The sequence below is a fragment of the Sardina pilchardus genome, chromosome 21 (genome assembly GCF_963854185.1).
Source record: "Sardina pilchardus chromosome 21, fSarPil1.1, whole genome shotgun sequence".
NCBI lineage: Eukaryota > Metazoa > Chordata > Actinopteri > Clupeiformes > Clupeidae > Sardina > Sardina pilchardus.
Genome location: NC_085014.1, coordinates 28,536,507 through 28,562,119, shown reverse-complemented (window position 1 = coordinate 28,562,119; position 25,613 = coordinate 28,536,507). Strand labels below are relative to the sequence as shown.

Sequence of the window (25,613 nt, the reverse complement as noted above, 5' to 3'; positions counted from 1 at the left end):
GAGATATTGCTCAACCTAGCACTCTTACACTTTGACCAGTAGTACTGTTATGTTTTGCTGGATGAGAAATATTGCTGTCATTAGATTTGCATGACCACTAAAGCCATAAACATGGTTTTCCAGTGGGTTGTAAAATGCTAACACTCAGAAGTGAAACATCCACCTCTGACCTTACAGAGAGTTAAAAACAAAACAGCACACCCTTGTTAAATTAGTTAATTCAGTTCCATGTTTATTGTTTACATTTCTATAACATTGAGTGCTTTCGTGTAAAATGTATTCTGGCACACATTATTGTCTGCCAATGAAATATATAATCTCTGAACTGCCAAGAGATTACGCAGTTTCCAAAGTAAGCCTATCCTTCACCGTCAACATTTGATTGTTCCATGTCAACATTATCAAATACATTAATAAATAATACTGCTGAGTCTCACCAGATATTTCATAACATTAAGAATTGATCCATATTGTTCTATCTCATTTGTGCGTGTCTAACATACTTAATATCCATCTGCGGAGAGAGGATTCACATTTCCTTTTTTAAATTTACAAACTAGCATGGAATGAAACTGCATTTTTTGGGCAGTAATTTACAGAATTACTTATTAGATTAAAAGTAAACAAAACTGTTAACTGCATTATAGACAGAAATGATTAATTCTAAAGAATAGCAGCCTATTATCTCATTAAAAGGAACAAGCAACCTCTGATATTGTAATACAAGACCAAAGAATTAAGAGTGTGTAATGCTCTGAAATCTTCGTAAAAGACTATTTATCTCTGTGATAAATAGTCTCTGGATTATCTGAAATTGAGCTCAGTGATAAGACAAATATATTCGTTTTGTATTACAGAGGTTGTAACCTTTGTACAAAAGAAATGTTGATGAATCAGAAGAGTGTTACACAATATTCAAACCAAACTATTATACAAAAACTACTTGTGCCACTCTGGAACACTGGAATTTCGTAAAACTCATGATGCCCAATAACGTGAAGCTCTAAAGTTAATGTGTAACTATACATTATAGTCAATTTCCCTTTTTGGAACATCAGGCCCTCTGGTTAAGTGAAGTAGGCTAAGTCAAGTCTTACACAGAAATGACCTCGGCAGTGCTTTATAAGCCTTAGATAAAAACACTTTCTCCTAATGACTAGTGAAACTAAGTATTACATTATGGAAAGTACAGTATGTCCTTCTCATTTTCTCTCCCAGCACTGTCTCTGTCCTTGTTTTTTGTTTGTTTTTTTGTGAGGTGCATGTCCATTTGAGTGCTTCCTAAAATTATTCTTATTTCTGCAGGGAGTTATGGGAGTTTTGAAAGATTAAAAACATTTTATGTCATACAGGGGATATTCTCCGACTCTAGTACTAAGATGTTCCATTTGCAAATGTGTACAACTCAAAAGGTGGATGAAGGCAGCAACTGTGGGAAGCTACGCACCCACTTCAAGAGTGAAAGACACACTTCCCAGAAAGCGATCAGTTGGTGAATCATTGATGATGTCCTTGCCATGGAGCTTACATTGCACATGAAGATGGGTGTCGAGCTGAGGTGAAGGGAAACGTACTGCAACTATTGGCGATGTGTAGTTCACCTGCATAAAAAGGTTCAATTAATTTAAATGCACCTCTTTTCACATACTGTATGGCATTGGTATTGTGGTCAGTATCACATGTTCAACCAGTACAGTTGATGCTATTATGTTAAAAGTTCACACTCACATGTCTTTGTTTCCCATAGTAGGGGTAGTACATCAGATTGAAAATGTTTTTTGGAAAGAACTCAAGATCCCCAAGCTCTCCTGTATCCCCTTTCTGTGAAAACAAACATACACAATGAGTGGTAGCCTGTACTAGATACCTTAACCGATATGTTCATCATATGAAATAGAATTTGTCTCACACCACTCAAGATGAACCCTTACCCTTAGAGCACAATCCACCATTACTGGGGTTCCCTTACCAGGCAAGTACCCAAGAATCTACAAAAAAAGAGAGGGAATGGGGCTGATGTGTCAGTGGAATTTGCCATGTGACTTCCAAGCACTTCCTTATTTAGGACTAGTCATACAACCTTGCATTGAGGCTGCTGCTTTGCCAGCACATTACTATACTACAAGACACCACAAGATGTCACTAAGCACACTTGAACCCTTGGCCAACTTAGGAGGATTTGGTGGTAAGTGGAAGTAGAGGGCCCTCACCCGGTTCATCTTGAGAAGGATGCAGGGCTTTCCCTGAGAATAGCCAAAATGACGATCTGCCACCCCTGAGCACTCCCCAAGCCATGACCTCTTGAACTGGCATGCTTTCCGCTCAGCACTCTCCTCTTTGTCATCTTGCATAAAATATTTGTCCTCCTGACATGGAATATTCTTTTCATCCTGAATGGAGTCATCGTATGCTGTGACAGAGATAGAGGAGTGTGTGTGAGAGAGACAGAGAGAGAGAGAGAGAGAGAGATGGTGGGGGGCAGAGGGGTGGATTCCCATAAATAAACTCAACAACAGTTGATTACTGGGTCTGGCCGTACACAAAGAGGCCTGGGGTGGCTCCCTCTGGAAACGCTCAGCCCACAAAACCCTCTCCATCCATGCCAGCTTTTCTATGGGCACCGAGGGTTTAGGAAGGGGGGTTGCAGGAGCGGATTATAGAGAGGCTTTAACTCTGTACCCATTAAAGAAAACACCCCATTTTTACTATGGTTCCTAAAAATATCATATGATACCTATCAAGTGGCCAGATTAGGTGCTCAGATAATTCTGAAAACCCTGATGAATCAGAACTCACGTTTTAGGTGGGTCTCCATCACCTTCACATACTTAATCCAGGAGTGGCGGTCAGAGGCATTGAAGGCAATGTCAAATCCCTCTACATGGGGGAACATCATCATGCCTGCCAATGGAAATACAGTTTACTGTAGCATGCAGGCCCGTCTGAATCATCTCTTGTCCAACAACATCAGTGGTGAGAGCGACCATAAAAGCTTGAAGTTGTGGATGAAGACCATGCTCTTACCTGGTGGCATCACCCTGTCGTTGTATGTTGGTTTGTAAGGGCTGATGGACCACATCAGGCAGCACATACAAGCAGCAAACATGGCAGCCAAGAAAGTATACAATGCCGAATAGAAAAAGACGATGAGGCCTTGGAGGAATGAAAATATGGATGTTAGTACTCAGACATTCCTGTATTTCCCTTAGGAATATCCTGTGAGACCAAATCATAACGATCAGCACAGCAAACATTTTGTTTATTTCAAGGATCTCAAGACACATGGCAAACATACTTTCTAAATAGCCATCTAGTTATCTGATTGCAGGTTAGTCATTTCTACTTTTCTGCTCTAATATACAACAATCATGGGTCATCTGCTCAGAAAATGGCCTCATTTTCTCTCATATCCCCTCGAACTGATCCTATATGAGCATTTGGCTCACCCGATCAGACACAAAAGACAGCGGCCATTCTTCTTTAATTTCAATTAACTGTCCATTAGTAACTGATCAAACAAAATGTGTCCCCAAAATTTAATGGCTTTCACTGGGCAGGCAATTTGACAGGGACTAGTTGCAGCCAGCCTTGTGTCCCCCAGCTACAAAGGGCTTTCTGTTCAGACCCAGTGGAATTCTCCCAGCTGTCCTTTCACTCAGGGGACAGAGTGAACCTCCGGTTGCCATCAGAGTGACAGTCTTTTGCAGCCATAGAAAGGCAGTGCAAGCTCCAAGGAGCTCGATCACCCCACTCTGGTATTGTGTCCCTCTCCACACTCTCCTTTCACAGGACACACATCACAGACTTCAACAGGCCCCCTCCCAAACAGAGGAGCGCGTTGGCTACATCTCTTACAGGAGCTTTTACAAAACTCTCTCTCTCTTTCTCTTTCTCTCTCTCTTTCTCTCTCTCTCTCTCTCTCTCTCTCTCTCTCTCTCTCTCTCTCTTTCCCTCTCCCTCTTAACTCCATCTTAACCAGATCAGCAAAACCTACACAATGTATAGATTTGTGTAATTAATCAACCGATTGTCCGGATTTTTTATAAAAACAATAACCAAAAAGATTTTGGGCAGATTGCCACCAGTGACTGGGAAAAACCTCTCCAGGAAATGGTGTTTGCCAAAAAATGTTTATCTAAGTTTTGGTCTGAGGCTTACAGAGAGCTCTGCGGAAAATCACTTGTGTGGCTCTACGTGTTGGCCTGCACTGTGGGGCCACAAACGTGTTCGAGTCAGTCCGGGGGTCACAAGGGCTTTGGGAAAGAGGCAGGGGAAAGCACGGTAGGGCCATGAAGAATGTGATTCCTGGCCAGCACATGGCCTGTCACAGTGCTCTCCCACTGGGGCCTGTTCCCCAGGCAGCCTGTTTTTGTCACGATTGCTCTAAATGATCTGTGCACCTATGTAAACACTCATGCTGCACACACACATACACACACACACACACACACACACACACACACACACACACACACACACTCTGTCTCTCTCTCTCTCTCTGCCCCCCTCTCTCTGCCTCTCTCTCCCTCTATCTGACTCTCCCTCTCTCTATCTATCTTTCTATCTACCCCCCTCCCCTTCACAGTGACACACACATAGATAATGGATAAGGAATATCAGATTATATCTCCTTCCGTCATCTCTTGCTGCACTGAACCAAAACCATAGTCAGAAAATGATAGTCTATTGAGACTAGCTATTCAGAAACCATGTTTGTCCCTGTGTGTCAAACAGATCAACTGATTCCAGCTGAATGTCCAATTGTCTGTTATGAACTCATTGGCACTGTTTGAGGACATTGCATACACTGCTTTTGAGCGTGTGCTCATTGCAGACACTCTGCTACTCACTCCAGCTCTTCCCTGTGCGGCCCATGAACTCCTTGGTCTCGGGGTTCCACAAGTATTGTTTCACGGCAGAGAACTGATCGTGCAGCGACCGCTCGGGCCTTGGCTTGGGCTTCCAGCGCTCGAAGTTCAGGTCCTCCTGCGCCAGTGGTTGATGCTCCACCAGTCCCTCCTGCTCCACCTCCATGGCCTCTGCCAGTCTGTGCCCATGCCTGTGCCCCTCGGCAGGCTACACACACACACACACACACACACACACACACAGAGGAAAAGGATCAGCATCTCCTTGAGAAAGTTTCTAAACTTTTCTTTTGCTATCTCAAGTGGGTCGAACATTGCTGTTTTCTCATTCAATTCAAGTCAAGTCAAGTCACATTTATTCAGATGGCACACTTAAAAATGCAACAGTAGTTATAGCAATTAGGGATGATCGATCGTCAAATCGGTGTCCTTGCTGGTATGTGCTCTAGAAAAGGGACAACAGAAGAGGCCTGTTGACCCTGCTAACCCTCTTTGGGAGAGCTAACCTCTGTACTCAGCGCAGCAGCTGCACAAGGACTGCAAGGTCACCCACAACCCAGATGTTGCACACTGACTCTCAGCACTCTGATGAGCAGCCAGCGAGCAGAGGTCCCATTAGACCACCAGGGATAACAGGATGTACCAGATCAGTGAAGCTACACCTCAACCCCCATCGTCTCCTCTACCACAAACACTCGCTTACACACATGGACAGAATAAGAATTAGAAGGGGACAACCGAACTAAACTCAGAGTCTTAAGTGTGAAATGTGTAGTTGAATGGTATAACTACATTAAAGACGTCATTATGTGGACATGACATGTTCTGGACATTCTGTTGCAGCAGTTCTGTTTTCTGGCAATTAAAAGCGAAACATTCCTAAAAATAAATAATCTAAATGTCTGGAATAAACAACTATCTTTTCATTGATAATTTGTTCCAAATGTCACTACCATTGTTGTAAAAAGCTAATCATTGCATAAAGGCATAAGTAGGCTATCTGCCATTCACATGCATAGTGGGTTTCATTACAGTAAATGCCACACATTGTTCCAATTTGGCGATGTATTTTCCAATGTACATTTATAATACAGAGTATGTGATAATGTTTGCATTGTCACTAGGCTGTATACTTTAAACTTAAATTGATTTACCAATATGTGTTGAAAAAGGACTGTAAAAGACTACACCTTTTATCTGGATATTGCTATGACATCTTATGAAAAGACAGGTGCTTTCACAGGTCTTTCACAAATTTGTGCAACAGAATGACATTAATGGTAAACCCATTTTACCACTTACCACTTTTGGCACTAAGTTTTCAAGGAGCTCTTCCTCAGCCCCGCCCGTGGTTGAATTGGGCTCCATGATTCTTCACAGAAGAGAAAAGGTACTTGTTAAACCAATCACATAGACCGTCTTCAGCTCAGCGAATTAAAGCGACATCCAGTGCACTAACGACCATACCAAACTTCCAGAATAAAAGAAATGGGAAGAAAATAGAACTATTCGAATGGACTGAGCTGCGCGCTTTTCGTTAAACTATTTTTGGCAAAACAGCCTCAAATGATTAAAAAAAAAAGTTAAATTAGATATACCGGAATTTATATTTCGTGGACGATAAATTCAGATGATATCTTCAAGCACACTTGACACTGATACGAGTTATGTTTTGGTCAGACGAGAATCTTTGATTTAATCGGTTTTACCCATACAACAGGCACCGGGTACAGAGAGGACCACCTTCCCACTAAGCGATCATCGTAGTGAATGAATTTCTCAGGCAACAAGTGGGGGTGGGATTGAAAGTACTGAGGCTTTTTTTTTAATCCCCGAAGAACCTTTTGGCAACGACGAGAACCAGCATGGTGTGGCATTCTGCACACGCATCACACAGTCCCATTGTCTGCAGAGTTTCAACCGATGCAAAGCCACTCAAGTTTGATAAGTTAACCTTCCAAGTGGTATTAATGTAAGGTGGTCTACACGTGATGTTGCATGTGCTGCAAATGCTTTTCATGCTGCATAACATTCAATATCTATTCATGCAACACTATCTTAATGAGTTTGTAATTCACACTTTATTTGTTTTGATTTAAGTTGTATGCACATTTCTATTTTCTTCTCATTCAGTTTGTGTAAACTAGACAAGGGACTGCTGTAGATTCAATGGCCTGATCCACTTGTCGCCAGTGGTGATTTTACACTCAAGTAGTTCTCATTTGCCGTCCAATATCTGTATCCTGGTCACGTTACGCACAGTTAGTCAGGGGACCCGCTGTTTTTTTTTAAACCTGAAAAGACAAATGGCGTCATGGAAAATCTGTTCTCCTTTTTCTTTTTATGATTACTTCTTTAGAACAACATTACACGACAGTCCTAATGGACATGATGAATAAAGTCAGTGGGGTTTCATGCATGAAGGAGTAAAAGTCTTACACGAATATCATTTCTGAAAGGAAGTTGAACAGGGGCGGCATAACTGGTTTATATAGGCTATGCCTAAACTCATTTTGAAATAGGCTAGGCTTCGATGCATGAATGCTTCATTGTTAACAATATTTATTGAAAAATGCTGCAATTGTCTTAAGGCCCTGTAGTGTTTTTTTCTTTTAGAAAAAAAAACAACATTTAAGCCATTTAAAGGCTATTAATCGATGCGCAACTTTCCACAGGAGTCGAATTTGCTCAAAGACTTCATCAGCAGTGTGCAAAGGGGAGGCTGATGCTGTTTCAGGAGTAGAGGATCTCCTGGTTGCTTTACCATCATGTAAACTGTTTTCAAGTCGAAGGGTGGCGCCCGTTCATTTCTCTCAGTTGCGCTAGGCCTATGTGTGCTTTTCAGTGGTAAGTTGCCTAAAATCGATCTGAAAACCTATGCGAATTTTGTTAATAGCAAAATTTAAAAGAGACAAAATATTTGATGAATGAATGATGAATGTAATGATGAAATTCTCGTGCGATACTCCAGTGGTATTTGTGATAGTAATCCAAAAGTGTGTCTCGCCCTGACAAAGACGAGGTGTGTTCTTAGCGCATGCGTAAATTAGCCAAAATACGCCGCGGATGAGGTCCGGACTCCGGCCGAGCTTCAGAGCTGCGTTTATGTCAGTGCGCGCTGATGCAAACGAGACAGTCGTGGCAGCATAGGGGACGCGGGATATTAGAGAATGTCACCGCAAACCAAGATCACACGATATTCAACATATTGTTATACCATTTTATATGCACCAGTAGGATATAGGCCTATTTCCAGAGCTTGCTTAATAGGCACTTACTCGCTTGTAGAGTAAATATGCCAACGGACCTAAATCATCAAGCTAATGGAATATCTCTCTCCGATGGAATGGGTATGTGTGCAAGGTCAATGCCTTGAAAATGGGAAATGAAAATGTCTAGTGTGGATCGTGTAACAAGACATTTTCAGTTTCTTTCAGTGACCTCGTGGATGGGTTGCAGTCAAACGAAGCAGGCAATTCAATGCATCTTAGGGTAGCCTTATGTAGCCTTTTATTTTACTGCGATTGAAGGGCGTCTGTTACAGTAGTGTTTCTAGGGTAAAAAGGACTGGCATGCTTGTTCCCATAAGAGCCCAGGGAAGCGGTTTACCCCATTCGAAAAAAACCTTCTGTGGTTACATCATCTGTTTTCTCAAGGTTTCTGTGTCGGTCAGTGCAGGTGCCGCAAACGCTACAGATGTTTTGACCAATTGTGACCAACATATGGTTACAGGTAGGCTACATGTCTAGCTATTGCGTATTCTAAGACTGACGTCTCCAATTTTACCTTCCTAGTAAATTGCAAAGTGGGACTGACTGTTATGTGAGGGTAGGCTGTATGAGGTTACGAGGTACCCACCCATAGGGTCAATTCGGTCAATGGCACGTCTCTGTAACATGCAATACAACATCAAGTTAAACATCACATAGGTGTCATCCGAGGACATGGAGACATAATTAGATCTATACTCCTTTTAATGTATTTAAAGGGTGTGTGCAATAGGGAAACAGCCCTCAGGTAGGCTATGTCTTTCATGTTTGTTGTTCCCCTTGCAGGATCATTTAAAAGAAGAAAAAGAAAGTCCATAATGGTGACGGGGATGCTGCTGGTGGTGTCAGTGCTGATCCTGATCTTTGGGCTTGCAGCTACCACCAGGACCCAGAACATCCGAGTGGGAGGATACTATCCTGGAGTTATAGTGAGTAGCAAAGCATCAGGACACAGTTCATTGAGATTGGTAGATGCCATTTTTATCTATTAAATAATCATTGAACGGATATGGCTGAAAATCTTTTCTGTATTGACATTCACTCACGGACAAATCCATAAGATAGGCCTACTATTTTTCCACAATATTGTAAGTGTTTGAGGTTCCCATATGCTATTATACATATACTGTACACATATATACATATTTTCCTTGTTTATGTCTTAAGCTGGGGTGATGTCATATACAGCACCGTGACGTATAGTCATTCACAGTTGTCAGGTAACAAATCTAAGCAAACAAGTAGTCAACTGTCTAACTGTCAAGCAGTCAAGAAATACTTTAAAAACAGAACAAAACCGTGAGAGGCGTGAGACAACACCTTGACTTTGTCAAATGATTTTGTATGTTGTTAGATGGGTATCCGTATTTTAAACACATTCTCCTCTGCTATATTTTCAGCTTGGATTTGGTTCCTTTCTCGGAATCATTGGCTCCCATTTAATAGAAAACAAGAGGCAGATGGTAAGAGGTTTTGTATTACATGTTGTTATATTTCTGTTCTGGTACTGGCATATTATGAGGGTGTGGCCAGTCTTATACTAAAACACAAATTTTCACATATACCCAGCAACGACCTACAATTCACTGATATTGGTCCTTATTTTCAACTTTTTTGTCAGTCAGTAAGAGTTTAGCTAACATTGGTTCAGCTAAAATATCACAGCATGTTCAGCGGCTTCTTGTGAAATATACCCATAAATAGCCTAGTGAAAGAAGAGGAGGATGGATCTCTAGGTAGGAATGTGCCCAAGGAGTCACAGTGGAGAGGCAATAGGATCTGTTGCTGGCTGCCTGTGGCAGCATGAAGAATGGGTTGGGTCTGGTATGATGCTATCTGCATTTCTTCATGCAGGCATAGCATTGGGGCACATGCACACATGTGGAACATGGCATTTGTGCCTCCCTTTCGCATGACACGAAGAAAAAAAAAAACAGGGCCACAGGTGCACTTTCCCAGAGCAATGTGTACAACATTAGTCAGAAAAGGGGGCTGGTTTGTGAGAATATTCCTATCCTCAAATCAGATTGATCAGAATGTCAGGTCTGAACCATCTATGGGCTAGAGCGTGAAATGGCATTTGGAGGGTGCAGCTCTCACCTTCTCTCTGCGTTGCTGAACTGCTGGAGACAGGCTGGGTGACGTGTAACTGAATCCTCCCTTAGACACTCCCTGATAGAGAAGGGGAGGAGACTGATTTAAGAGGAAGGAGTGGAAGCCCCTGAAAAGAATTGGGCCCCAAGCCAAGCCTACAGGCAGCATAGGGACACTGGGAACAGACACCTCTCTGCTTCCCATCCTATCATCACATCAAAACCTCTTTGGCAGCAGATTAAAACATTTGGTAGGTGAGGGTCTGTCACATCCTTCCCACTGAAACTATTCATTTATGAAGTTAAGCAATTTTACATTTGTGGCAGAAAAATATATTTTACAAACAATTCAGCATATTAGTCTATACTATCAGACTAAAGTGAGTTAGTTTCTAAAAGTGTAAATGTAATTCACTGGGATGTCTTGAAAGACATTTCCTCATCTATTGGAGTGGTCATTTGTGGTGTCAGAGTAGAGCACCAAGCCCAAAAGTTCTCCAGAATACAAGTTTGAATCAACAAACATGTGAGGGCACTATAGATCAAAATGTACAATTGACCCCAGTCACCTGTAAGTCCTTACAAATGAGCTTTGGCTAGCTAGACCATGTTTGAGTAGGGATGTTTGGCTTCTACTGTTCACATCTGTCGAGACATACCAGGAAAACGTAAATGGGCAGACATTTTTATTTGTATTGTATTATGTCAAATTGAATAGAACTATAGGGTCATGTTTTAAACATTTATTATGTTATAGAGGCAATTTGTGAAAGGTAAAAGAGAATTGAATTATCTGTCATTTCTCTGTAAATCCCTCTCTGACAGCTCTGAAGGGATATCTTGAGAGGTATCTGGCACTGATTCCATCATCACCATGTTCTGCTGCAAATAATACATTTTTAATGACTGGTGAACAAAATCCTTAAATGCATAGGTCCACAAAAGGGAGATGATGCTGTGTCATCACGTCTTGGCAAGTGATGAATGAACGTACGAGTGCATCTCATTTTTAATGTATGTCGGTGCTTCCTTGTTTCCTTTCCTCATGTCTAGCTCACACAATTTACACAAATGATGAGTATAAGTTGGTCGACTAGGATATCATCTTGCTAAAACTGACTGCACTGTACTTCAGAGGTTATGTAGAAATGTTGTAGTGAAACTGTCTTTATCTTGGCATTGTTGCATAACGGCAATTGTAAAATGGACATACATTGAACCTAAACTCCATGCTTCATATGCAAATCCTACAGCTTGAAATTACCTCTGTAAAACAGGCCAATGTCAACAAGGCTGTAAGCTACTGTGACACAGTAGAGTGGTTAATGTGCAGAGTGGAATATGCAGCCTAAACACTTCAGTATCACCTCCCTGCCCATTCTGAGTCCCATGTATTTTCCCATCCATGCACACCCACTCTCACTCTGATGGCTGTGAGTAGATAACAATTCATTGTCATATGGGCCCTTGGGAGCAGTTGCCAGCTGTATGACCCTTGTAGTCTTTCTTTGAAACAGTTCATATATCACATTGCCCTTGACAGAGAGACTCCACAAAATACATACACTGAACAAGAAGTCTGTGGGAACAAGATCCGATGTTAATCAAATCAGGATGTTTGTGAAATTGTAAAAGCAGTCTTATGAGAAAAGAACAGATCAGTGGGCCAAATGCTCATCACACCGTTGGTGATTGTCCATCAAATAAATTTGTTTCTAGATGTAAGATTTGATATCTGTAATAATGTCCAACAACCTGATCTCTCTCTCCCTCTGCCTCTCTCTCTCTCTCTCTCTCTCTCTCTCTGTCCCAGCTGGTAGCGTCTATTGTGTTCATCAGCTTTGGTGTGGTGGCTGCCTTCTGTTGTGCCATCGTTGATGGGGTGTTTGCAACCAGACACATAGTAAGTATATGTAATTCCATCATTCCAAATGGTGGGATGCCCTATGATTCTTGCTGCATGTAGGCTAGATGTGACTGATATTCCACAGGATCTTGGCCCCCTATATGCTGGCCGGTGTGAATACTACTCAAGTACAACAGCATTTGACAGAGATGTGAGTGGACTATCCTTATTCCAAATTGAGTCTCAATAACCACCGGGTCTATTTTTTACTATAGGTTTTCACATCTTGTGTAAGGCTATACTTGAATAAGGAGCGCATGGAAAGCCGTCTCTGATTGTTTGGACTGTATTCCTAGGTGCACTGCCAGACTGCCTCCAGGGTCTCCTGTAACTTGCGTGTGAAGAGCAACACCTGCTACTGCTGTGAGCTCTACAACTGTGGCAAGTGAGTGCTCTGCTATCTGACTGTACTATCAAAGTAAGATGAAAGGTCAAGCAGTGCACTGCTTTTTGCATCTGTTCATTTCTGATTTATATTTATGTTGACTGTGATTTTCTTTGTTGTTCTCTCTTAGTTTCTCAACAGTATTGGAAAGGACATTTGTGTTTACCTATGTTTCAGAGAGCATCCTCTTTTTGGACTTCAGAATAAAGATGTTTTGAAAAAAGTTAGGAAATCGTCCATGATATGGAAGTAGGTCTTCCTGTTTTCAGCCCCACTGTCACCACTTAATAACATTCACAACCCATGGTTTGCTGTGGTTGAGCTAATAAATGAATTTGTGTGGAGTTGAGCTCCTTCCTGGAACACACAAAAGGCAATGAGTGGGTGAACTCTCTTGCATGTCCTGTTTTCTCTGTCTGTGACTCCATGAAGACCCGACCTCATTCCTGTGTTCCAGTCCATGCTGCGGCACTACTAGCTATAGCTTTTGACTGTAGCATATCATCCCTCTTTGAGTTGTTTGTTTGAAGGTATCTTTGCTTAATGCTAGGTTGCACTAAACTGGAAGCCCCTGTCTTCCTATCAAATTGTTAGATTTGTTTTTTATATGTTGTGGTCTTTTCTTTAAAAAGCTCATCTGCACTTTCAGGTATGCTCCATGTTCTTGGGGAAGGGTTTGGCATGTAAAGTTTTTCATGGTGGTATCTTTCAGTGGCTTTAACAACTGACTGCTGTGGACTTGCTTGTGCGTGCTGTGTGTCTTGCTGGCCTCACCCCTCTGGCTCTCTGTCCCATGTCTCTCTGATGGCCCGTCACGCTTGTCCCGAGTAGCCATGTTGAGCTGAGAGGAGGCTATCATGAGTACACGGAGGTGCAGAGCTGCCAGGACGTGGTGTACCTCTACCATCTGCTCTGGTCTGCAACCATCCTCAACATCATCGCTCTCTTCCTCGGCATCATCACAGCTGCCGTCCTGGGAGGCTTCAAGGACATGGTGAGAGCCAAAGTCATCAGAGTCATTTTGTGGAAGAGGATTAAAACCTCATGTAAAACATGGGAACAAAGGATATGTTGTGTATATATAATATATATTTGTAATATATCACACTTCTATCTTTTATCTTGGTCAGTTTCATTAAGGACATTTTGGAGGTATTGCCATCCACACTTTCTTTAGTTATAACAGGTCCATAAAAGACCAATAGGGGATCAGTCAGTTTTATATGGCCAAATTCTGAGCATTTCTATATAGATACAGTATGTCATTACTCTGGTTTAGATATGTTATTTATTGTGTCATGACTAGCTCACAGTAGTGAGTCTGCGTGTAGTGCTGGATTTGCTATGACAGGGTGGTGTTGTGCACTGTAACTTGATGTGTGCTCCTGGTAGATGCCAACTGATGGCCCAGACACCTGTGAACCGGAGCCTCTGCCAGTGCCAGGACCTCCTGAAGCTCCAGCTCCATCCACCTCCTACAACTCTTACTACAACAGCACCCCCTGTCTGCCACCGTACACTGCCTATGACCTTCAGGTGATCAGTCTTCATTTTAATCAATTGTTATTCCATCGGCTGCAACATTTACTGGAGAGGATCGAGTTTGACCACAGTGGATAAAATGTCTCCTTGAGATACCACGTAAACATAACTGAATGTTTACAGGTTGGTGATGGGCTCTGTGGGGTTTTAATTATGCATACCCTTTCAGCAGGAATAGCACAATGCTAAGGGCACTTAGGACTAAATGGAGGTCTAGAAATCATGCCTATAGCCTCTTTCTCAGCGTAAAGTGAATATGTGTGTGCTTTGTTTGACGTGACATCCGGCAGAAACGACAAGAGCACATTCATTAACAAATCATGACGTCGTTTTGTTTTTCAATTTTATTTTCCTAGGCTGCCAGTGTATACCCGGACTCATCTGGTTTGTCGGATGACTCTCAGTCTGGTGCCAGTCACATGTGGCCCAACATGATTCCGCCCCGCTACTCCCCACCGCACTACCCTCCAGATGAGAAACCTCCCCCGTACAGCCCTTGAAATGTCAGGGGCAAAAGAAAAAGGAGGGGATCATTGTCACTGCCCTGGACCATGTCACTGTATCATGGGGAAGAGTGGATATGAGGCGGGCCTCAAATACCCAGTAAGTCGCCAGTGCAGTGGACTCCTGATACTTTCACCAGAAGATGTGGATATTTGGTGGAGAAAAAATATACAAGTCCCAGTTGTGACATAATACAACAGTACAAATGTACCATTCTTCACCTGTTTGGAGTCATGGGTTGCTAACGTCTGTCAGTGTGTAGATGTGTGAGAGACTGCAGTGGATTAATCCTCATATCAAAAAGAAGAGCAGAAGTTAAGGGATACAGGAAAAGATGCAAACTCGTTTACTTGTGCAATACCTGCCCTTTCTGTCAGCAGGCCTGTACCAGGTTCTCTCCAACAACCTCATAAGTCAGGACACCAGGACTGTTCTTGGGTCTGTTTGCCGTAACATCTGTGGACACACAGTGCAGACTCTGGCCTCTACAGCGCTTTCTGAGGAGTCCTATTGCTGTCTCTATAGGGCCCTCCCTTTTTTTGTCAGGTCTTGCCTCTCACTCAGTAATATGAATGTTTCCCCCTCAAAGCAATTCACTTTTCCCAGCTGGTTGCGTTGCCTTTCTCCTAAATGGCATGAGGAAGTGGATCATCTTCCCTTTTATTTGCACTGTATTGTCTTCTAGACTAAACTATGCTACAAGACTTGATTTTTTGTTTACTTTTGTGCAGCTAGACCACAAAGAATCCAGAGACTTCTAAGCTCATTGTTTTTTTGTTTTTTTTAAGACTGAAAGTATTGCAGTGCATAAGCTACACACTATATACATAGGCTTGACATTAGTGCAAAGTATATGAGGTGCACACACGACACATGTGACATGTTTTCATGGCATACAATGGGATGTAAATAGTACATGCATTCAAACATGCTGTCCCACCTCTACATGTCAAATAGGGATGGATCATGACCCTGTGATATTCCCATTCAGGTACAGGAGGCAAGAACACATGCACTGCCCATTATTAGAGAGGTGCTCAGCTATCGTAAAAACACATCTCACATCATCAACGTGTCATCCCCTTTGCACTGTACTATATCTGATGGCTTCCTCTAAAATACCTAAACCATCTGCAGGACAAGAAAACTTTTCCAGAAATGCTGTTATCATTGTCCGCCATCAGTTAGACATTTTGCTGTGGGTGTTATTATGGCATGGTTATTGCCACAACCAAGCCATATCATGTTACCATGAACTTGTAAATGTTGCCATCTTTCTCTTTTAAGCATGTCAAACCAAATTTATAACTCAAGTACACACAGCACATTGTGCATTGTGCCTTTTTTTTCTCTGGTCATGTCATTTATGGAAGAGATACAGTACACACAATGTGATGTCAACTGCCTATTGTTTCCTCTCATTTGGTTGCAGTGATAATGCACTTGATCTATCAAAATGATTTTTCAACTTGAAGCAATTGATTTGCCTGTCATTAAAATGTTTTTGTATATCATCTCAATAGCTATATCAACATTCAAAACATTTCAATAATTTTGTATAGTGTGTACCACAGATTACCGTAGTCATCTTCTAACTGATTGATTACAGATATACTTATAAACTGATGTTCATAAAAAAAAAACCAGATCTTTAAATTATCAACAGCTTGATGGCGCATATGACTAACGTAACACGCTAGTTTACAGTAGTTCCCATACTACCCGAGAAGTTATGACCAATAGCACAATTGAATCTGTGGAGACACAGCTCAGCATCTTTCTCATTGCATATTATTAGAAGAACATGCAGGATGCACACTCCACACGTGGAGAGAATTAGAGCCAGGCAATCAAAATAAAACCAAACCCATCATACTGTGTGGAGATGAATTTTATTCTGTATAGCACTAAGACCTAATAAATACATTTCAAAAGAAATATGTGTTAACTGGAGAAGGTCTTTAGTACAATTATGTACACAATACACAGTTGTTAATTTTGCGTCATATAAAAGCTAAAAGGGCTTCCATTTAGTAATTTCATACTGAACCAATATCACAGAGCAGTATTATGAAAATGGCAGTTTACGGTCCAACACATAAAAACTACATACCAACGACATCTGGAAAAGAAAGAGAAAGCAAGTTATGACTCTTGATGCATGAGCCTTCATTATGCGAACTCATAAAAACATTTAAAAGACAGAATTCCTGTTTCACAAATTCAAGGCATAACCTCTCTTGAATAGCACTGTAAAGAAAGCAGCTTTTGGCATCCAACAGCTAATTTGATGTACTGTTACAGTGGGACATATGACCAGCATATAGCATAATTTTGGTCTAGTGAAAGGGGACAGACTTCATCACTGGAATAAATGCATCAAAAAAATACATTTGCATTCTACCCATTATTATCCCTTTTCTCATAAATCTCAAACAAATGAGCTTAAATACAAGAACATCTAACCCACCCTACACATCAGAGCTGGAGGCCTTTTCTCACTGTGATACTTTGCTGCACCATTCCTGCTCTTCTACACAAAATGTTTTTTCCTCTTTAGGGAACTTAGTGCAACATCACATCAGTCTTTCTACAAAATCTTTACAAAATCTCAGCATTAACAACAATGTTCCATTTATTAACACTCAATCAGTGATGGACATTTTCAAATTAAAATATATTAGCCTAATTTTCACTAAGTGAATGGAAAAACATTGCTGCAGTGGCGATGGTCAACTGCAGCATGCCCAAATTGTTTAATTCCTGTGTTGTCTCAATCTAAACACTTATACACAATACACCAATAAGGTTAAAACAAGTACTTGGTTGTGTGGATGAGAAATGAGCCATGATTCATTAAGTCAATTTGGATATTCATGAATATTCACCACCCAACCCCCAACCCCCCACCCCCCAATACAATAGCATGAAACTGTCAACAGTACTCAGGATGAGAGGCAAATTAAGTAATAGCATTTGGTAACATTTGTGTCATGAAGTTAATTGTATCAGACAGTTTGCATCAATGACTATAAAATGAGGACACAGCAATATGACAGTCGCTGTGCATATGTCTGATGTCCATGTCAAATTGTCTACTGCTGAACAGTCAAATCTGCTAAACCTGGACCCAAAAACATGATTTCTAAAGAAACTCTAAGGGGAAGGCACCAGTCCCAGAGCAGTCCCTGAGCTAATCCGCTCAGTATGTCTCTGGTATGACAAACTCAAACTCGGAGCCCTCAGCGTTCACACTAGCACCAGGGCGAGGGTGCACCAAGGGTCGGGCATGTGCCCCAGGTCTTGTGTGAGCGTCTGGCTCCACAAAGATGTCATCCCAGCTCAAAATCTTACTCTGGCCCGAGGGCTGAAGCGCCTGGTTGGTAAAGTGGGCTCGCCCAGGGTTGATGTGCTGAACGATGCCTTCCTCGTTAATGACCGGAATGCCCCCTGCGTTCTCAGACACGTAAGAGTAAGGCTTGAACTGGAGGGTCTTACAGGGCAGGAGACGGTACAAGTTGTTTTCATTGTCATCTTTCTCTTTTCTCCCAGATGGGTCCTGGTTGTGGACCTGTTTACAGTGGGAGGAGAGCAGCTGGTAATTCATGAATGTCTCATTGCACATCAGACACTGATACCTTCGCTCACCAGTGTGGCTGATTTCATGCTTTGTTCTATACTCAGCCAGGGCAAAGACTTTGTCGCAATAATGACATGGATACTTCTTCTCCCAGGAATGGGTATTAAAATGTCGTCTGAGACTTGTCAGACATACATATGGGCGCTTGCAGACGACGCACACATAGAAGGTCTTGCCATCCATGATAAGCTCATAATGATCTTCAGGCTCCATCTTTGCTTTCTTTTTGCTAGGGCCACGGGGTGAGAGACTAGATGCATCCCCTGTGCCATGAGCGGACTTCTTGCCAACACCGGTTCTTGAGTCTCCTTCCCCAGGATCCTCTTTGACTGGGACAATGTCATAGGTGTTCTCTCCAATGTTGGCGTACACTTTGCATCCTGTGGACAGCGAGTCAATCTCTGAGGCTTTATCTAACGTTATTGTCTTTTTAGCCGTGACAACGGTCCCACCGGGACCGTTCTTGCCACCAGCAGGTCCCCGTACATCAGAGAGTTTAATTTTGCCCTGTCTGTCAGGAGACTGTTCTAGTATGGTGGTCACCTTCTTCTTCTGAACTCCCAATACTTCATTATTATCAATGGGAAGGGGAGGGCTGTGAAGCTCAGACACAAGGCTATTTGTGCGAACTGGTGTGGTGGGCTGGCTGTGAGTGGAGGACCCTGCAGGAGAGCTGGGGACGCTGGTCATGCTGTCTGGGGACATCATGGGCCCAGAGAGGGAGACAGCATCCCGCTGGGAGGGAACAGGAGAATTTTGGTGAGACTCTTTCCCTCCATCTGCTTTCCCAGTCATGGGATTTTTCTCCTTTCTCTCCACTTCTTTTGAGGCATCCCTATTAACTTCCTTAGATGGCTCATTCCCTCCCTGTTTAGAGAGTCCTTCCTCAGCATCCACATCTATAATTTCAGAGGATTTCCTATTGGAACCTGCCTTTGAAGGCTCTGATTTAGAAACAAAGAGAACATCATCATTATCTGCATCTGCCTCTTTGGACATGTTGAATTCTTCTGCAGAGAGTGAAAATGACTCAGTAATAATGGGCATGCTCTGTGGGCCAGATTCATTTTTCTCTGAGCTTGAGCCACTGCCCTCGCCATCTTTTGACAACCCTGGTAAGCCCTTTACTTGAGCAAGTGGCACACCTAAATTTGCAATAAACTTCACGCCCAAAATTTGGCCAGCTGAAATCAAATCTTCGAGTTTGTCAGAGCGGACTCGGCTGATTTTAGAGGTGTAAATATAGTTTAAAATCTCCTCAAATATTTCTCCCTTGATAAAATTTAACTCAATGACCTGTCCCGCTACAGAGAAGAGCTGTCGAAAGTAAGTGCTGGATGCTGACAACATTATCTTGTGTGCTTTAAATTTACGATCTTGGACAATGATGGTGACATCACAGAACAATCCATTATTCCTCTGTTCATTGATAGACTTCAGCACTGATGCAGGAAACTGGGTATCAGTTGCTGAAATCAGCTTTAGGCTCGACATCCCTGCAAAAAGCAAACCAGAACACATACATCAATTATTTTTATATTTCAAAAGCAAGGGTCAGTCATTAGCCTACTTATGGATTCATTAATGCTTCTACAATGTCTACCTGAACAATTACCAGACAGTCGCCATAGCTCCCATTTACGGTCATGGAAATAGGATAGGTACTCAATCTACAAATTGCAGATATTAGACTGCAACTTCTAATAGCATAACGTTACAATGTGTGAGAGATAAGGATGTGACTGTCTTGTAACAACGCTAGCTTTTAATTATTCTTAGCTAACGTTATGCTAACACCTTGTGTAGCTGTTTAATCTAACTGATACAAATAGCGGCACGGTAGTTACTGTGGCCAATTCATACAATGGAGTTGGAATACTGGTACACCATACCCTACCAGAATCACGTTACCTGTAATTTCTTAACTAAAGAAAAAGTTAGCTAGGTGACTAGTTAACTTAGAAAGATCCGATTATGATCACAGTGTTCACCGTGCGGGCCTCGACTTCAAACCAAAACTTCGCTGATGCTTGCTAGCTATAGCTAACTAGCATTTGGAAAACAACTGAAAACAACTTATAATGTATCTTTCACATCTGTATCTAGTTTTGTTTGAATAACTTATGATACAATGTCAGACTACTAGCTCGCTCCCAATCTCCAAATGCCCCAATCTTAATCCAAGCATGCATGTAGATAGCCGACGTTCCCTCTAACCAATGTTTGCTAGTTACCCTGTCTGCAGGTTGCGGCCTAGCTACTAGCTAGCTCGTGGATTTTATTACGGTAAAATGATACGCTGTTAGCAATAAAAAAAACAAATGATTGTTAAGATTGAATGCATCTTTTACCTGCAACGCCAAGCCCGCTTACTTTACAGTCACCCAATTGTAAAAAAGACCACGGGTGATATTGCTTTGGACAACAAAACGTTTCCTTTCTTGTTCCAGACAGTCGGAGCAACCTGCCACGCAATGCATGACCAACAGGAGTCGCATACCGATTTGTTTAGACAACGCGTGCTACGCAAGTTAATTATGCCAATAATCTTGTCACTCACAATGTATTCATGACCAAATAGAACAGACCAGTGCCCCTACCTAAGCGCGTCTGGTAGCGGTTGCTCAAAGCATTTTATGTTAGAATAATGACAATTTCGTGAAAGTGACAGGACACTCTTTGAGTCTGTGAAGTGCCGTTACGGTACGTTTTCCCTTTCCTCAGAGTCAGAGATAATATTGTATCATTAAAAAATATAAGTGCACATAAACACCTTATTTACTGAACTTTACTTTCGTTCAGTCCACAAGGATGCCCACGTTGGTCAAATGTGAAATCTCCTTTCTCCTCTCAGGTTTGTTTACAACAGTTCATATAATTTCCTGTTCTTCACAGAGTGACTGAAATAAGTAAAAACTTCATTTCCGGCGTACCACCGGCGCTGGACAATTATTTATCAAAGTAAAAGTCACGAACAAGCCTTCATGACGCTAAATAAAATCTGATTGAATAAAATAAAAACACAAATTGCGCTATACATATATTTGATACTAGTCCCTGCACTTCAGATATCACCCATCGAGTGATCGTCAAATTATAATATAAACGTTTTATATTTACTGACCGAAATGTCCTGTTAGTACATTATTGATGCCTTGTTCCCATGCTTCCTCAGTCAGTCATGGCGATTGTTTTGCTAGAGGCTAGCGTAATAAGATGAATTAGTACAATTTGCAAATTCATTTCTTACCTGTGATAAGTCTGTGGGTTTAAGGGATATATGTAGAGAGGTATGACCGAAATTTCAGCTATTATTATTGGATATCCTTAAGACGATAGGTATATATCTAGCAATCGTTAGTCCAACGCAATTTTAGCTACTAGCTACCATTACGTTAACGCTTAGCCTAGCGAGTTTCATATCGTGACGCATTATTCCTATTATCAACACCGTGTTGGTGACTTTTGAGATTATATGTGTTTGAAATTTTAGATTTGAACGAGGATGCCTGAGAATTATCGCCCAGAACATGAATCTAAAAACGGCGAGCCCGTTAGCCCCAAACGACGGCGTCACAGTCGATCAAGCAGTGGAAGTTCTCGTGAGGCAAGCCCTGAGGTGAAAAACTGGAAATACGAAAACTACTTTGTCAAAGAAGAGCGTAAAAGTAGAGCTAGACCAAGATTTCGGACGGCTAGCTCTCGTAGCCGCTCCAGGTCGAGAGAACGATCCGGCTGGGCTGATCAGCGAGATACTCGGCATGGGCCTGGTTCGAGGTCTGAGTATTATGATCATAGGGATGATGCACAGCGCCAACGACAGGAGGCATTCAATGCAAGGTGATGGATAAAGAAATTCTGTACACTGTTCTTCGTTCCTTATATTTTCTTGCGCACCAGCTTCCTTTGGCACAGGTCATGCTTACTTCACCTCTGATCCTAACAGGCGTTTGCAAGAGCGAGAGCGAATTGGTGAGCTGGGTTCACCAGAAGTTTGGGGATATTCACCAAGAGTGAGAGAGCCAGAGTAAGTGTCATCCCTGCTGATATAACTGTAAAATGACGAATTAATTATTGTCCCGAGGTTAACACCCACTTGTTTTTGTTTTTGCTATAGTTCTGATGAGCACACCCCAGTTGAAGAGGATGTGAAAAACAGTAACTCAGACTCAAGTTCTGAAGGTATGAAATGAACATGGATTATTCAATATTGTGCATTATACTAACTCTTCACATTGGCGATTCTAATAAAGGTCTGTCTGTCCCCTTTGTTTGTCAGACAGTGTGTAGTACTAGTGTGACAAGTACACCTGTTGCACTTCTCATGCACTAAGCATACTCACCAGTTACCAGTTACAACTGGCTCAACTAAGAGAAATTTGGAATATTGAACTGAAGTTTACCGTTCAAAAATAATTTTACAAATCAAGTCACGATTGCAATTTTTGTCAGAAAAGTCACAATAGGATATTTTCCATAAGTCACAGCTCTGTCTGTCATTTAATTATTAATATGTTATGTTACAGGATATATGCGATACTGAATGCTACAGGGACTTTGTCTGCAATCTTGTTCCATTTTCAGATGAAATGAGCTTTTGGCATCAAACACCCGAGGTTTTGCCATACATGGAACAATAACTATACAGAAAAGAACCCCATGTCTAATGATAAATATGATGAAGGGTGGGATATTTTTGGGGCTGGTGGTAATGAGCTCTAATTTTAAAAGCTGATCATCAAATCTGCCAGTTTCTACCAGTACACTATAAGTGGATCACGATTGCATGATACAGCAGGTCAATGAACCAAAACATATGTGGGCTGTACATTTGGAGGGTGCTATATGTGTCATGACACATGATTTAATGGAGTCTTGCAGTTGCATTCAAACAAAATGACAACAAAACAAACAAAAAAAATATTTTTATTTTGTCATAGAGGAGAAGAAGAAAAAGAAGAAGAAGAAGTCAAAGAAGTCAAAGAAGAAGAAAAGCAAAAAACACTCTGAGGACAGTGAATCAGAGAGTGATTCAGAAGGTATTGAAGAATGTTATTAAAAGCTGTCATCTCCTTAATTCCAAATGAGTTGACAGAGTTGATTCAATGTTAATCCAACGTAGCTAGAGCAGCTCAAACTTGAGGCGGGTTTACGAAAGAATAGTTCTTTATTCTGGATGTTACAGCAGAGTTATGGTAGCTCTGCTCCATGCACAGTACAGCACAATGTTACAAAGTGAAGCCAAGACCATCAACCCAAATCTAGAACACTCATGGTTAGATATATTCACAGACATTCTTGTGTGGGGTGAGATTGGAGAAGGGGACAGGTAGTGATATGGCCTTCCTGGTCAGATTGAATTCAGATGTCTCTTGTGGGGGAAGAAATTGACTAAGTACACCATTTGGCATTCGGTCTGCTTACAATAAACATTCTTTCTCGGTCGTTTCTGTGACTTAGACAAAGAGATTAGAGAATATGCTTAAAAGAAAAATGCCAATATTCTACAGTATGTAGGCATGTCTGTTGACATTTATTGATGAATTCATCCCTTGTATTTAATTTATTCAGAGCTGTGTGTAATACTTTTTTCTGTTTTGCAGAAGAAGAAGTGAAAAAGAAGAAAAAGAAGAAGAAAAGCAAAAAGTATATAGAGTCTAAGTTATACAAGATATGTTGTTGACGGGCTTTTCCTGCATGTTATTGGCAAACAGAGTAGTTTAAGATTTCATATAAAACTATACAATCGATTCTTCCTCCAGGAAGAAGTCCAAGAAGAAGAAGGCCAAGAAAAGTCGCAAAGAATCCAGCAGCTCGAGCAGTGACCAGTCCGATGAGGAGGAGGACGTTAATGAAGATCTCTGGGTGGAGAAGACTGAAAACATTGTTGGCCCCGAGACTCCACTCACCCACCTGTCCCAGGATGACAAACCCCTAGAGTGAGTAGTTTGGCATATACCACATGTCTGATGAGGAGGAGGGTGATGATATCCCTTCTGAGTCTATTCTCAAGTGTTTGAACGTGATTGTTATTAACTATGGTTGAAAGTTTAGGATTAAAGTTTCTTTTAACATCACTGACGTGTTGCTCCTCCTCTCCATATTAGCTTTGGACACGCCCTCCTACCAGGTGAAGGCGCAGCCATGGCGGAATATGTGAAGGCAGGAAAGCGTATCCCAAGAAGAGGTGAAATCGGACTGACCAGTGATGAAATTGCTTCTTATGAAAAATCTGGTTATGTGATGAGTGGAAGCAGGTATGGACATCTTTGTTTAGTTCTGGGAGTGGGTGTGATTGTGGACTGCAAGCAATTTATAATCATGCTTGGGATTTTTGCATTTTTGTGTTGCTGATATTGACTATGAAATGACATCCCGCTTAATTCCTCAGACATCGTCGTATGGAGGCTGTGCGTCTGAGAAAGGAAAATCAGATCTACAGTGCTGATGAGAAGAGAGCCCTGGCATCTTTCAACCAGGAGGAGAGAAGGAAGAGAGAGAGCAAGATTCTGTCCAGCTTCAGAGAAATGGTGTATAGAAAGACAAAAGGCAAAGAGCAGAAATAACAGCTGTTGTTTTGTGATCTCTTTTGTATTTTAATTGCAGATGTGCAGGACAGTAAATTGTAGTATGGGGTTCCTGCATTATTACTATGTACATTTTGTTAATAGCTTTAACAGGAAGTCTTTAAAGATGTACTGAAATGAATGTTCACTGACTCTTTATTGATCTTTATTCATTAGGTCCACTGTAATACACGCTTGTACCATGCAGAGTGTAGACAAATACAGTATCTGTGTTTTTTGTTTTCATTTTTTAAAGGGGAAAGAGGTTTTGTCTCTGAAGAAAAAAAGTATTTTGAATTTAATAAACATTTTTCTGGAAAAAAAGCATATTTTCACAGAATTTCTCTCACGGAATGACAACCTCACACACCTGATGTGCACTTTCCATGCACTTCCCTTCTCTACATCCTTTTCTACCACTTGTCCTCCTACCATACTTTGACTAGAACTTCAAATAGACAGTAGGTTCTCCTATCCTAGTATTGACAGGCACAGTGGTAATTCTATATCTTCTCTGCACTGTAGCTCAAATGTTATGGCCCAATGAGGTAGTTTACACTTACATTTTTATTTTATTCAAAGTAGTTCTGTGAATTGTATTCTATTGCTGTAATTCTTAGTCATGATCTCCTCAGCACTTTAACTTAAATGTTATTTTATTGCTGCAGCTCTGTATCTTATGTTATTCTCTTCTAGGTAGCTCTGTAGCTTTTATCTCCTGTATCGTCAAGATTAACTAGATTAACAAGGAATACGCTTCCTCTAACCTATTTAGTGACACCATTACACCACCCTTATCATTCTATGCAGTCATAACTCTGCAGTTTAAAATATGTATGA

At 41.4% G+C, this 25,613-nt stretch overlaps 4 protein-coding genes across 8 annotated transcripts; 2 read left to right on the top strand and 2 right to left on the bottom strand.

The window, feature by feature from the left end:
* Positions 1-203: 203 nt before the first annotated feature.
* Positions 204-6,649, bottom strand: atp1b4 (ATPase Na+/K+ transporting subunit beta 4). Of its 2 annotated transcripts, none has more exons than XM_062524213.1 (9): positions 6,578-6,649; positions 6,171-6,240; positions 4,851-5,076; positions 3,025-3,153; positions 2,797-2,901; positions 2,211-2,410; positions 1,932-1,988; positions 1,729-1,821; positions 204-1,601 (listed from the first exon to the last, which is right to left on the bottom strand). In XM_062524213.1, exons 2-9 carry the CDS (start codon positions 6,234-6,236, stop codon positions 1,440-1,442), a joined length of 1,038 nt encoding a protein of 345 aa, XP_062380197.1. In that variant the 5' UTR covers positions 6,237-6,240; positions 6,578-6,649; the 3' UTR covers positions 204-1,439. The 2 variants fall into 2 exon arrangements, with proteins under 2 accessions (XP_062380197.1, XP_062380196.1); XM_062524212.1 differs by having other exon boundaries at positions 6,467-6,641.
* Positions 6,650-7,970: 1,321 nt separating this feature from the next.
* On the top strand, positions 7,971-16,453 carry tmem255a (transmembrane protein 255A). Its single transcript, XM_062525498.1, has 10 exons — positions 7,971-8,218; positions 8,924-9,066; positions 9,538-9,600; positions 12,044-12,133; positions 12,222-12,287; positions 12,433-12,521; positions 12,699-12,770; positions 13,353-13,515; positions 13,914-14,057; positions 14,420-16,453. The coding sequence occupies exons 1-10, from the start codon at positions 8,164-8,166 to the stop codon at positions 14,561-14,563; spliced, it is 1,029 nt and encodes a 342-aa protein (XP_062381482.1). The 5' UTR covers positions 7,971-8,163; the 3' UTR covers positions 14,564-16,453.
* On the bottom strand, positions 16,443-21,116 carry zbtb33 (zinc finger and BTB domain containing 33). 3 transcript variants are annotated; one of them, XM_062525494.1, is made up of 2 exons: positions 20,981-21,116; positions 16,443-19,703 (listed from the first exon to the last, which is right to left on the bottom strand). In XM_062525494.1, the coding sequence occupies exon 2, from the start codon at positions 19,699-19,701 to the stop codon at positions 17,770-17,772; it is 1,932 nt and encodes a 643-aa protein (XP_062381478.1). In that variant the 5' UTR covers positions 19,702-19,703; positions 20,981-21,116; the 3' UTR covers positions 16,443-17,769. The 3 variants fall into 3 exon arrangements, with proteins under 3 accessions (XP_062381478.1, XP_062381476.1, XP_062381479.1); XM_062525492.1 differs by lacking the exon at positions 20,981-21,116 and adding an exon at positions 20,559-20,943; XM_062525495.1 differs by lacking the exon at positions 20,981-21,116 and adding an exon at positions 20,119-20,518.
* A 243-nt stretch (positions 21,117-21,359) lies between these two features.
* On the top strand, positions 21,360-25,097 carry nkap (NFKB activating protein). 2 transcript variants are annotated; one of them, XM_062525497.1, is made up of 9 exons: positions 21,360-21,497; positions 21,701-22,047; positions 22,154-22,234; positions 22,325-22,389; positions 23,148-23,246; positions 23,811-23,853; positions 23,970-24,146; positions 24,315-24,464; positions 24,599-25,097. In XM_062525497.1, the coding sequence occupies exons 2-9, from the start codon at positions 21,713-21,715 to the stop codon at positions 24,771-24,773; spliced, it is 1,125 nt and encodes a 374-aa protein (XP_062381481.1). In that variant the 5' UTR covers positions 21,360-21,497; positions 21,701-21,712; the 3' UTR covers positions 24,774-25,097. The 2 variants fall into 2 exon arrangements, with proteins under 2 accessions (XP_062381481.1, XP_062381480.1); XM_062525496.1 differs by having other exon boundaries at positions 21,363-21,546.
* The last annotated feature ends 516 nt before the right edge of the window (positions 25,098-25,613 follow it).